Raw genomic sequence first — 13,688 nt, 5'->3', positions numbered from 1 at the left:
ATTAATGCCATTTTTGCTCCCAGCTATATTTGATCTGGGAAATGCAATTAATATTAATCAAACCGACTGATCACTTGGCAAATGTGGCAAACACATCAAAGCAGCCCCCCCCCCCCCCCCCAACCCACCGGGGGCTTTATTTTATTTTATTTTATTTCGTTTTATTTTGTTGTTGTGTGTGTTCGCGTGTTGTTTGATTTCAGTTGATTTGATTTTATTGTGTTGTGTTTCGTTTTGTTTGTCGATCCACGTTGTCAAAGCGTTTTTTTCCACACACCCCACATAGTTCATTTCTCCTCTCCCTCTCCCTCTCTCTCCCTCCTCTCTCTCTCTCTCCCTCCCTCCCTCTCTCTCTCCCTCCCTCCCTCTATCCCTCCCTCCCTCTCTCCCTCCCTCCTTCACCCCCTCTTTCTCTCTGTTTAGTTGTCAATCAATCATAGTATTGTGACCCCTCTCTCTCCCCTCCTCTCCCCTTCTCTCCCCCTCTCTTCCCCCTCTCTCCCCTCTCTCCCCCCCCCTCTCTCTCTCTCCCCCCCTCTCTCCCCCCTCTCTCCCCCTCTCTCCCTCCTCTCTCCCTCCCACCCCCCTCTGCAGGTTATCCCCAGCTCTGGTCGCCACCCCAGTATTTATAAACACACACACACAGAGACATCTCCCCAATCACCCCCCCCCCCACCCCCTCTCTCTCCCCCCCTCTCTCCCCCCCCCCCCCACCCCCTCTCTCCCCCCCTCTCTCCCCCCCCACCCCCCACCCCCTCTCTCCCCCCCCCCTCTCTCCCCCACCCCCTCTCTCCCACCCCCCTCTCCTCTTCTCTCCCCACCCCTCTCTACTCCCCCCCTCTCTCCCCCCTCTCGCAGGCGAGAGGCACCGAGACCCCTTGTTGTGTGGTATATTCGGGGAAGGATTCAATTACTAAAGAGAACAAATACTTTCTTAAGGAGCGAAGGGGCGACATCTGATATACAGCACAAATAAAACATTTCCATTCAGTGCAGTCAATAGGTTCCAGAACCAAACTCCATCCCTGACAAACTATCTGCTCCTCTGCCTATCCACCCATCCATCTCTCTATCTGCCTTTCTCTCTATCAATCTATCTGTCTGTATCTCTCTCTCTCTCTCTCTATATATATATATATATATATACATCTCTTTATCTATCTTTCTCTCTATCTCTCACTTTCCTTCTTCGCCCACGTGTTTGCGAACCCAATTTGGTTCTCGTTTGAGACGTTTATTACAAAAAAAAGACGTGATCGCAAAATTAAGTTCTTGTAATTGTTCTACAGATTGTGAAATCCTCTCATTCTTTCTCTCCCTCTCCCTCATTCTCTCTCTCTCTCTCTGTCACACACACACACACACACTCTCCCTCCCATCCCCTCCCTCTCCTGCCTTCAGCTGTCTCCCTGGACTTCAATTCACTCTGCGATTTATTTAAGTTTAATACAAGTGCCTGTGAAAGATGTATTTAAATAACAAACTTGATACAGAGATATATTTCCAGGGTCAGGTAACCACACTTCAAATCCAACACACTGCCCTCCACCCCCAATCGTGTGTCAATAAATATTTTATCTGTGCGTTTGCCTTCGTTTTACGAATCTACACAATAAGTATTTATATTTTTTTCTTTTTCTCTCTCTCTCCCCAACCTCTCTCTCTCTCTCTCTCTCTCTCTCTCTCACACACACACACACACACAGACACACAGAGAGGAAGAGAGAGAGAGAGAGAAATGACATCTTTCCTTCTCCTATAAGTTGACTTAAAACTGCTACAAACTGGGTGTGTTGTTTTATTAAAGTTATTTAATTATAAGCCCAAAAAGAAAAAAAATCCACCAGAATTCATTCAGAATTTCTGACACAATTCCTCCCCCCATCAGTGACTTTCTACATATTATTATTATTATTATTATTATTATTATTATTATTATGATTATATCTTCATATACTGAAACCATAATAAACAATGCGCCAAAGATGTCTGTCTACCCTGGTCAAGGATGGGGTTTATAATAATAATCATAGTAATAATAATAATAATACTTGCATTTGACATAAAGCCTTATCACATCGTTGAGACGTCTCAAAGCGCTTCACAGAATATATTGTAAAGTGGAGTGACTGTGTATTTTGTGGGAGAAATGGGGTTTGGGTGAGAAAGTGTGTGTGTCTCTCTCTCTCTCGTTCATTTTTTGGCAAAAAAATGTCGTAACAAAATTAAGTTCTTATAAATGTGTAGATTACAAATCCCACCATTCTCTCTCTCTCTCTCTCTCTCTCTCTCTCTCTCTGTGTCACTCTCTCTCTCTCTGTCACTCTCTCTCTCTCTGTCACTCTCTCTCTCTCTCTGTCACTCCTCTCTCTCTGTCACTCTCTCTGTCCACACTCTCTCTCTCTCTCTCACAGACACACAGAGGTCTCTGCAATCTCTCTCGCCCCTCACACACACACATATATACTATTATTATTATATACACTGACACAACTCTCTCTCCCCTCACACACACACACACACACACACACACAGATATACTCACATACACTCTCTCACACACATATGCACTGACACACACATTCTCACACACCCATATACACTGACACACTCTCACACATATATAGACTGACAAACACTCTCTCTCACACATATATACACTGACACACACTCTCTCACACACATATATACACTGACACACTCTCTCACACACACATATAGACTGACACACTCTCACACATATATACACTGAAACACACTCTCTCACACACATATACACTGACACACACTCTCTCACACATACATATAGACTGACACACTCACACACACACATATACACTGACACACTCTCACACACACATATACACTGACACACTCTCTCTCACACACACACATATATATACACTGACCCAACTCTTTGTGTCACACACGTCTCTGTAACCCCCCCTCCCAACCCCCCCCCCCCCCCCCCCCCCCCCCCCAATGCCCTGTCACTATGCCCCTCACCTGGACTCTGGCCTCAGACAGTCCCAGTCTCTGACTCAGTTCCTCTCTCATGAAAGCGTCCGGATAGTGGGTCTCATCGAAAAGTCTCTCCAGTTCGTTCAGCTGCTCCAGTGTGAAATTTGTCCTACTCCGTCTCTGCTTCAACTTAGTCTGTCCATCCTCATCCTCAGACTTCACCTCCTCCCGTTTCTCTTTACAATCGTAGATTCCTGTGTGTGGTGTGTGTGTGTGTGTGTGTGTGTGTGAGATAGTTGTGAGTATGTGTGTGTGTTTGTGTTGTGAGAGTGTGCACGTGTGTGAGTTGTGTATATATGTGTATGTGTGTGTGTTGTGGTGAGTGTGTGTATATATGTAAGTGTGTGTGTGTTGTGGTGTGTGGTGGTGGAAGAGAAAAGAGAAAATAAACATTTATTTGGTGAATTACTGCAGAAACACACTCTGGTAAGTGTAAGACTGTACCGACCTGACTTTAAACACAACAACTGACAACAACTGACAGCAATCCACTTTATTTTGTTTTAAAATTCGCCATTCAATTCAACTTATAATCAATTTCCCTTAGTAATAACCTGGGTGTCAACTATTTGAAACCCATAAACTTTCTCCCTCCCATTCTCCCCCTTTCTCTCTCTCTCTCTCTCTCTCTCTCCCTCTCTCCCCCTCTCTCTTAAAAAAAACAAACCTTATTCCTTTTGCTAATACCTATTTTATCCCTAACGGGAAATGCAATCGGTGAACAAGACATAACACCGGTGATACAACAGTATAGAGGTCAAGTGTTCCTTTCTCTCTCTCTCTCTCTCTCCCTTTCTCTCCCCCTCTCTCACACTCACTCTCTCTCTCTTCTTTAACAGACCATTGTGAAATGAGATTGCAGTTTGCAGTTACAGAGAGAAAAAATAAGCCAAAGCGTTTAGTTTTAGTTTAGTTTTCGGGGGGGGGGGAGAGAGGGAGGGAGTGAGACAGGGAAAAGAATATGTGTGTGGGTGAGAGAGAGAGAGAGAGAGAGAGAGGGGAGGGAGAGGGGGTGGGGGGTTGAAATAGTCAGAAAAGTACTAGTTTTCTGAATAAGACCAACAGAAAAGGCCTACAAAAGAGCAATCAGCCTCTTTAAACGGATGTGTTGCCTTGTCCTGGTGAGAGAATGCAAACACACACACACACACATATATATATATACACACACACACACCTCATCACTTTATATATTAAAAAAAAAGTGTCACTGACATTTTAGCTGCAGGAGAACAAAGCGGTGCAGACAAGTAAACTATGTCCCAATTAAAGGCGCTCTAAACAACCTGCAGTTTTGCTGCTTCTCTTCCCTTTACACTGTCATTGCCAACACCACATGGGCTTTGATCACCAGTGGTGCCAAACGCTATTTGTAGCCGAGTCTCTTCCCTTAACGCCATCATTTTCCAAGTGCCACCACTCTGTCAAACTTAAAGAGATAGCGTGAGGCGCTCTCTCTCTCCCTCCCTCTCTCTCTCACTCACTCCATCCTCTCTCTCTCTCTCTCTTCCTCTCGCTGCCTTTCCTCTCCTCTCCTCTCTCTACCCTTCCCCTTCCCCTCCATCTCTCTCTCTCTCCTCCCTCTCTCCCCTCTCTCTCTCTCTCTCTCCTTCCACCCTCTCTTCTCTCCCTCCCTCTCCTCTCTCTCTCTCTCCCCATCTCTTCTCTCCCTCTCTCTCTCTCTCTCGCTCCCTCCCCCTCTCCATCTCTCTCTCTCTCTCTCTCTCGCACCATTTCTCCCTCTTCTATCTCTCCCTATTACTCTCTCCATCTCTGTCTCTCTGTCTCTCTGTCTCGCCTGTTTGCCTGGAGTTGTGTGTGCGTTAAAAGTCGGGTATCTTTCCAACCATCGCCCCAGATATGTCTTAATAACGCAATGAATGTTTTATGATGACAGCTTAGAGAGATAGAGAGAGACAGATAGAGAGATAGAGAGAGAGAGATAGAGAGAGACAGAGAGAGAGAGAGAGAGCAGAAAGTGTTCTATTACTAAACGCGAAAGCAATCAATTTTATCCATCGAAAAACTTTCTCTCTCCCTCTCTCCTTCTCTCTCCCTCTCTCTCCCTCCCTCTCTCTTCCTCCCTTCCCCCTCTTTCCCTCTCTCCCTCTCTCTCCCTCTCTCCCTCTCTCCTTCAACTCCATCGCTGACCAGACAAATTCCCGGATTCGCACAACATCGAACCGAGCGGACTGTCTATTCTAGCGAAAGGTTTACGAAATGTGCCTATAACCTGACCAGGGGGTGGAAAAAAGATGTCTTAACTTGCGATACAGTGCCCAGAAGTGACTGCTGTGTTATTATACCCATCGATCCCCTTCTTAAAACGCTTTTAAATCCCCTTTTAAATCAGATTTCACTGTGGATTTTTTTGTGGCTACACATTTTATTTACGGTTTGAAACCAGTGCAATAATAAAAGTTATTTGTTTATTGCCTCGAAGATTTTTTGGGGCTAAATTGCACCCCCTCCACCCCCCCCAACCCCCTCCCAAAACACCTCAGTTCACCTCAAACACACTCTTTACAGCGCTTTACACAGAACTGTGTGACATAACTGCGACTGAGTGATAAGGCATTATATCAAATAAAGAACAGTTATTATAATTATTATTGTGGTTTTGTCTGTTTCTCGCGCTGACTCTGTTTGTGGGGAGGAAAGAAAAGATAAATCCTTTTTTTTAAAAAAAATTTAATTTAAAAAAATCGCAATGGCCTTTTTGTGGTCAAAAAAAAACAATTCAATGAATTAACGGTCTTTTTTTTTGTACAAATTTATGGAACTGCGGTTATGTTTGGCAATTGCCCCCCAAAAGAAAATAAAAATCGGTGTCGACAATATCGAGCAAAACTCAGTGAAATGTAGAACTGTTTATTTCTGTGTGTTTTAGTACATTCTCTCTCTTTTTCACCCCTCCACCTTCTCTCCCTCTCTCTCTCTCTCTCTTTCTCTTTCTCTCTTCATATTAAATTAGGACTCGTGTTACAAATGACTGTACAAATGCAATGGCTAACACCGCATTATATATATATTATATATATTTATATGAAAAACAGAACGAGTTGTCAGCAAATGTGAGACAGAACGAATTTTAGATGTGATTCTATTTGTTGTGATGGTGTTTGTGGGAGAGAAAGAGGGAGAGGGAAGGGTTTAAGATGAAACCATACATAAATACATACATATATACATACATATACATACATATAAACATACGTACATACATACAAGAGTGAGTGGGAGAGAGAGTGTTGGAGAAAACTCTCCCAAAAAAGATTTTAAAATTTAATTTTAATAAATTCGCAGTCGCCTCCGCTGCAAATGTCCCTCGGATTTTAGTGTTTAAATTGAGCTGAGAGTGGGGTGAGATTCACGGAAAAAAAGTGAAATAAGTGTCACCAGAGAGAGAGAGAGAGAGAGAGAGAGAAGGGGAGAGAGAGGAAGAGAGAGAGAGAGAGAGAGGGGGAGAGAGAGGAAGAGAGAGAGAGAGAGAGAGGGAGAGAGAGGGGGGGAGAGAGAGGTAGAAAAATATCTTTGATCTCTCAATATTGCCCAAACTCTGTGTTTATTTAACCCCAGGTTTTCCATAACAACATTAGTGGCCGATGAAATCTGAGAGCATTGCAAATCCAGTAGCTGCGAGGACTGAGTGAATCTTAATAAGTCATCTCTCTCGTTTTTTTTTCTTTAACACAGCGATAAAAATTGGTCCCCTGTTTACCCTCTCCCCGAGAGTGAGGATCATTCAATCACCAGAGCCAAATCACATCAGGAGAGGGGGTCTGTGAAACGCTTTATATGGCCATTTCTTCCAAGTCACACTCTCAATCGTCAATACGCACACAGCGACCGACGGGCAATGGGCAAAAAAAAAGTAAGCGACTTACATTCTGTTATATTGCCCTCAATTCAATAACAAACTGAAATATTAAAACATATATATGTATATATGGATGGAGTGTAACGCGTCCAACACTCGAGTGGATTTAAACGCTCCATTTGGCAGCGAAATAAAAGCCACAATGCAATTTAGTGTTGTTTTTTTTTTGTTGTTGTTGCTCGACCTGGACCTGGGTTTGATATCAATTCCTACCCATTTTAGGCTGCAATTAATGCTGTGCGTTGGCGTGTTTCGCTCGATTTATTTCGTTATAAAAACTACCTTATAATACGGTTTGGGGTTTTTTTTTTCCCCACACACACAAATACATATTTATAACAATTTAGTTGAAGCCAACAGCCTGTGTGTGTGTGTGTGTGTGTGTGTGTGTGGAGGGCAGAGAGAGAGAGAGAGAAAGAGATTAAATTCACACCAAATGTTGGAGCCGAGGGCGAATGATGTTGGGTAAAATGGTTAGTTTCTCTGCACTATAATAGCACAACAGCTGAGGGGAATTTCACACTGTCAATTTCCATTGCAATTTAGATAGTAAAATATCGTAGTTTTGAGCTGCTGTAACGGATTAGCCTTTCTTACTGCGTTTAAGGCTTTAATATACAAATCATACATCCCCCCCCCCCCCCCCCCCTATATATTTACAAGGTGACCAAAAAGTCGTCATACCATCACAAGGTCTAACGAGCCTTAAATCAATTGTGATTTTCTAAAAAAAAGTAATAGGGTAAATATCACGACTTTTTGGTCACCCTGTGTATTGGTCTATATATCACACCCCCCGCGTGTTAAATCAGTCTATATTGCCAGGTCTTTCCTGTGTCTGTCTGTGCATTATTAGGTGTTATGAGCTGTAACTAACTCCAAACTCGAAGCAATTTTAATCCAGTGGCCAAAACGACACACAACGACACTCAAAGATGCATTGGCGTCGGTGTCGGCCAATTCATTTGAGTTGTTTGCTCACATTTGTAGGAATAACTCCTCCCAGATATACTTCCCCACATGCAACAGCCGTTCACGTTTTTTCTTTAGTTCATTTGTTTTCCTAAAAGAAAACACGCAGATATCCTGCATTCGGTGCGCGTTGCCACACATTCATACCAAATTCAGACTAAAACTCAATGCAAATGCGACCGTTATTCGGATTATTCCCGTTCAGATTATTATTTGGAGGAGAGGGAGAGAGGGGGAGAGAGAGGGGAATGGGGTGGGAGGGGGGAGAAGGGGGCAGTTACATTTCAATGAACATTACCCCCCCCCCCCCCACACCACACACACACACACACACACACACACAAACACACACACACACACACAAATACACACACACACACACACAAATACACACACACACACAAAAAGGAGAGACAGAGAAAGAGAAAAAAAAAGATTTCTTAAGACAAGATTTAAACATATAAATGTTTAGTGGCCTGAAGAAGAGGAGGAGGAGGAGGAGGGGGGTGGGGGGAGGAGTATGTGGGGGAACTTTCTGTGGAGAGAGGGAACATTTTGTGTGAAAATTTATGTAACTGGTCCAATGTAACTAGTCCAGAAGCCTAGACATAGGCCGAATAGATGGCTCTGTAGAGAGAGGAGTGTGTGATGTCTCCATAGAAGCTGAAGTCCAGAGAGTTTCTGTATAGAGGCTGTACAGAGTGAGTGGGGAAATGGGAGGGAGGGAGTGAGAGAGAGAGTGAGTGAGTGTGAGAGAGAGTGAGAGAGTGAGTGAGTGAGTGTGTGAGAGAGTGAGTGAGTGAGTGAGTGAGAAAGTGAGAGAGAGAGTGAGTGAGAAAGTGAGAGAGAGAGAGAGAGAGAGAGAGAGAGTGAGTGAGTGAATGAGAAAGTGAGTGAGAGAGAGAGAGAGAGTGAGTGAGTGAGTGAGTGAGTGAGAGAGAGAGTGAGAGAGAGTGAGTGAGTGAGTGAGTGAGTGAGAGAGAGAGAGAGAGAGTGAGTGAGTGAGTGAGTGAGTGAGTGAGTGAGTGAGAGTGAGTGAGTGAGAGAGTGAGAGAGAGAGAGACAGTGAGTGAGTGAGTGAGTGAGTGAGAGAGTGTGAGTGAATGAGTGAGTGAGTGAGTGAGTGAGTGAGTGAGTGAGTGAGTGAGTGAGTGAGTGAGTGAGTGAGTGAGTGAGTGAGTGAGTGAGTGAGTGGGAGGGAGGGAGGGAGGGAGGGAGGTACCTTCTGAAGTCCTGCCCGGGTTGGGTTCCCTGAGTGTGCGGTTCTCGGGCTCGGGGTCCCTGTAGCTGTGGGGCGGACAGTGGCTGTTCTCTGTGATGTCCTGACAGCTCGACTCGGATCCGCTCAGCTCCCGACTCCTCGCTAACCCGCTCTCCAGGACCTCTCTGTATGTGATCGCCTCTTTCTTATCTTTGCTTTTCTGGTCGAAGGATTTGGAGACAAACGCCGTGAGCTCTTCCATGGCTTGTGGTTTTTTTTTAATATATATGTGTATATATATATTTTTAATATATATGTGTATATATATGTATGTTTTTAATATATATGTGTGTGTGTATATATATATGTGTGTATATATATATAACAACACAAAGCCACAGAAATCCCTCTCCGATCGATTTGGATTGATGTACTTGTTTCGAATTATTTTGTTCTCTCTCTGTGTGTGTCTCTGTGTGTGTCTCTGTGTGTGTGTGTGTCTGTGTGTGTGTGTGTGGGTGTGTGTCTGTGTCTCTCTCTCTCTCTGTTGCTCTCACCTTGTCCTGTACACACTCTGTGCGTCTCTGTGTGTGTGTCTCTGTGTGTGTGTGTCTGTGTGTGTGTGTCTGTGTGTGTGATGCATGTACAACCCCTCTGTGTTATGTGTTACTATTTGAGAAGCGAGTATTTATACTTGGCAGTGTCTGCCCACATTCCCCCTCCCTCAATCCCACCCCCCTTCCTTTCTTTCCTCCCTCCCTCCCTCCCTCTCTCCCTCTCTCTCTCTCCCTCCCTCCCTCTCTCAGACGTGTGTGCATCTATTTTACAACCTGTGTAGATTCGCCACTAAAGAAACCCCCCACCCCCACACATGCACACACACATGCACCCCCCCCCCCCCACCCACCCCCACCATCACCCCCTCCCTTCCCAGGAACACAGCAAGCGAATATGTTAATATTAATTCAATTACAACCCTCTCCATTAAGCTGGTAATCACCTTTGCAAAGCGTGTCAACTGCTTAACGCTGAGAGTTGCTGAGTACAAGTGGGAAACATAAACTTCTTTTCCTCTGTGGTTGTGTGATGGGGTGTTGTTGTGTCGTGTAGGGGTGGGGGGGTGGGGGAGTGGGGGTGGAGGGGGGGGCAATAAAAGCATCGCAATTTACAGCCAATAATAATCAGGCGAAACAAACCTCACTTTTGTTTTTAATGTGTGTGTACAAAAAAATCCAAATGTTAAGTCCAGGGCATGAAAACTATCAAGACACGCCTTTGATATATTACTCATATAATAATATAATTATTATTAATAATAATACCGGTATTTGTCACCTCGTTATATCGACTATATAACTGTATATAATATATTATACCATATAGCTATATAGTTATATAATGCATATATTATATCAAATGCAAGTATTATTTTTATTATGTGTGTGTGTGATATGGCTAATAATTATTTTATGATTGCCCTCTGCCTACAACACAAATATACTGTTGATATCAGGCGGCCAAGCTAAATATCTGTATATATGAATATCCATTGCTATTCCAGTCATTAAAATAATAACACACATTCCCACAGGAACTCTCATCAAATGGATCTGATTTGAGACGCGTTTTTTATTTTTGGAGCATAACATGTAAGACTTCTGAATTTTTTTTTTTTGAAAACAATAACCGAAAATAAAACGTGTCAAACCTTTCCATTGACTGTTTTGCTAAATGCATAATACTGGGCTGATGGCAAAGTCGAAATAATAAGTTTGGATCCACACCCGAATATTTCTGCTCAAAGTCATTGCTTCTGTGGACATTGCAAGGGTTTGAGTTTGTCTGGTGGTCTTGTATTTATTTGTATTTAAGGGTATGGACGCGCTGAGGGAAATTAAACGACTGTTTAAACATAATAATTGTTTATTGTCTTTCTCTCTCTTTCTCCCTCTCTTTCTCTATCTCTCCCTTTGCGCATTAAAACAGATTCCACTCACTCACACAGCCCAGGAATCGCACATTCCCAGAAAAAAAAAAACGCCTTCGTGGAAAAAGGTAGCTTTTAAACTTAAAACGTTGTCATTAAAAAACAGGATTTGTGGGGGTAGAAGTTTCATTTACTTTTGCAGAGATGTCACGACGTGAATTTTAACATCACAACACAGGTGTGTGTGTGTTATGTGTGTGTTGTGTGTGTGTTGTGTGTGTTGTGTGGGGTAGAGAGAGAGAGAGAGAGAGAGAAGCATTTGGAAATATATCATTGCTATCTTTTATAATTATCGATCTTGACGTTTATTGTATTGTTTCATCTATATGTCAGCTTCCATACAGATTTATTTATTTTAAAATAGTGACACGCGATGAAGTCCTTAATTCAATACAACCACAAATGAGCAAATAATGCCTTCCTTATCACTGTTAGCGGAGAAACCGTTCATTTTATCCCTTTACCCAAACGTGCAGCGTTGGAATATGTCCGTCTGGTTGTGTGTGAGTGTGTGTGTGTGTGTGTGTGTGTGTGTGTGTGTTTTTCATACATATATATTTTAAGTGCAAAAATGCAGATCCAAATAAAGAACAGTTTGGCGGAATCGCCCCTAAATGGGAAGGAAGCGGCCAATAATGTAAGTAAAGAGTCGCCTCTCTTCTTGAGGTCTGACTGAGCTCTCTCTCTCTCTCTCTCTCTGTCCAACACAGAGAGGCACAAACTTATCATTGCTGTGGGTGGACACACATCCGTTTTACAAGACCAACTGTGCTTGTGCCTTGTGGCCTTGAGCAGCAACTCTGTACTGCCAAAGGGATCAGAAACCCGAGCGAAAATCACAGGAGGTGCAGTTGTATGTCTATCTATAAAGTAGTTTGCAGCCTCAGAATCAATCGATGTTGTAAGGCAAGGCTTGAATCCCCCCCCCCCCCCCCCCCCAAAAAAAAAAAGGAGAGGATTACAAACATATACTGTACATGTATGTGTAATGTAATCTCAAGCTCTATGTGTAATGTGTTCTCAACGATACAAGTGCGGTTATACGGTTCCCAGATATTGTGGCTATAACCACTCAGTGCTGATCTGCTGATGCAAAGGGACATTGAACTATAATTCCAGTATTGTGTTTATTCCTTTTAAAAAAAAAGTCCTGAAAAATACAAGGAACGTTTTAAATATATATATTATATATATCTATGTGTGTGTGTGTGTGTGTATGAGAGACATTCTCTGCCGCTTTATGAGGGGTAAAAAGCTTCTCTTCCTACATTCTGGCGCGGTCGATGCAATAAACTATCACCTCAACACACACACACACAGACACACACACCCAGACACAGACACACACACACAGACACACACACCCAGACACTTGCACAGACACACACACCCAGACACTTGCCCAGACACACACAGACACACACACCCAGACACTTGCACAGACACACACACCCAGACACACACACCCAGACACTTGCACAGACACACACACCCAGACACACACACCCAGACACTTGCACAGACACACACACCCAGACACACACACCCAGACACTTGCCAGACACACACAGACACACACACCCAGACACTTGCACAGACACACACACACAGACACTTGCACAGACACACACAGACACACACAACAAATGCACCGACACTGATAGAATAGAACGGTGTTTCCCATTGCTGTACTTTGCAGTAAATACTCTGCCTTGCACTAACCTCTTTGGGGGAGGGAAGAGAGCGAGGGGGAGGTGGTGGGGGGTGTGGGGGGGGGAGAGTGGAATTGGGGGTATACTTAGCTATGTCCTTTTTTTAAATTGAAAACTACAAACGATTTGGCAAAAGTTCAGCTTTGCGTTTTTACAATGCAAAAATGATCCTTAACCCGCAGTTTGCATTTCAAATCATTTTTTTTCTAAAAAGAAAGAAAGAATATATCTAAAAAAAAGAATTACTAATGAATCCTAGGATCACACATAAACAGGTGGGCACCGCTTCCCTCCCCCCCCCCACCACCTCACCCCCTCCCAAACCGAGTCAGATCTATTAAGAGGTCGAACAAGGCTTACTTGAATGTGACTCGTTTGCTCCAAGTTTCCAACACAACCTTACGATAAAGGATTGACTGAGTGACTGACTGACTGACTTGGCTGATCCAAGGAATTTCTCTGTTAGCAATATTGCATTTAGCTTTTTTTTTACTTAAAAGAAAACATAGGTTTTAACCTCTATCCCCCCTCCCCCCCCCCCCCCCCCCCACCCCCACATACTTTTCCTTTCTCCCCCTCCTCTTTTCCCTCTCCCCCACCCTTCCATTGACAAATAATAATAATAATCCTTGCATTTGATTCAGCGACTTATCGGGTCCTTGAGACGTCTCAAAGCACTCCACACAATGTACTGTGAAGTGAATTAACTATGTAATTTGTGAGTACAAATCTTTCAAATGAGCAAAACTGATATTTCATTTGACATTTCGACCCTTATTTTTTGGGGGGGAGGGGCAGGGATATAGGCCTCACTGATTTTTTAAAAAAATGTGCATTACCACTTTAAGATTTTTTTAAAAAGCTATATTTAAAGCAGGTTCCTGCCCAGTTGGGTGTGCGCGTGTGACTCTGTCG

General features: G+C 43.4%; 1 protein-coding gene across 1 annotated transcript in view; it reads right to left on the bottom strand.

Moving 5' to 3' along the window:
* The window catches only part of shox (short stature homeobox), a 26,123-nt gene extending 16,766 nt beyond the window's left edge, over nt 1-9,357 (bottom strand). The window contains exons 1-2 of the mRNA XM_042334397.1: nt 9,096-9,357; nt 3,007-3,215 (exon numbers count right to left, since the gene is read on the bottom strand). Coding sequence (XP_042190331.1) covers nt 3,007-3,215; nt 9,096-9,336 — 450 coding nt within the window. The 5' untranslated portion in view covers nt 9,337-9,357. The remainder of the gene's footprint in view (nt 1-3,006; nt 3,216-9,095) is intronic.
* Between the last annotated feature and the right edge of the window lie 4,331 nt (nt 9,358-13,688).

Source organism: Callorhinchus milii, unplaced genomic scaffold (assembly GCF_018977255.1).
Source record: "Callorhinchus milii isolate IMCB2004 unplaced genomic scaffold, IMCB_Cmil_1.0 Scaffold4, whole genome shotgun sequence".
In the NCBI taxonomy this organism is placed as follows: Eukaryota; Metazoa; Chordata; class Chondrichthyes; order Chimaeriformes; family Callorhinchidae; genus Callorhinchus; species Callorhinchus milii.
Note: the sequence above shows the minus strand (reverse complement) of the source record. Positions and strands in the feature narration are given on the sequence as shown.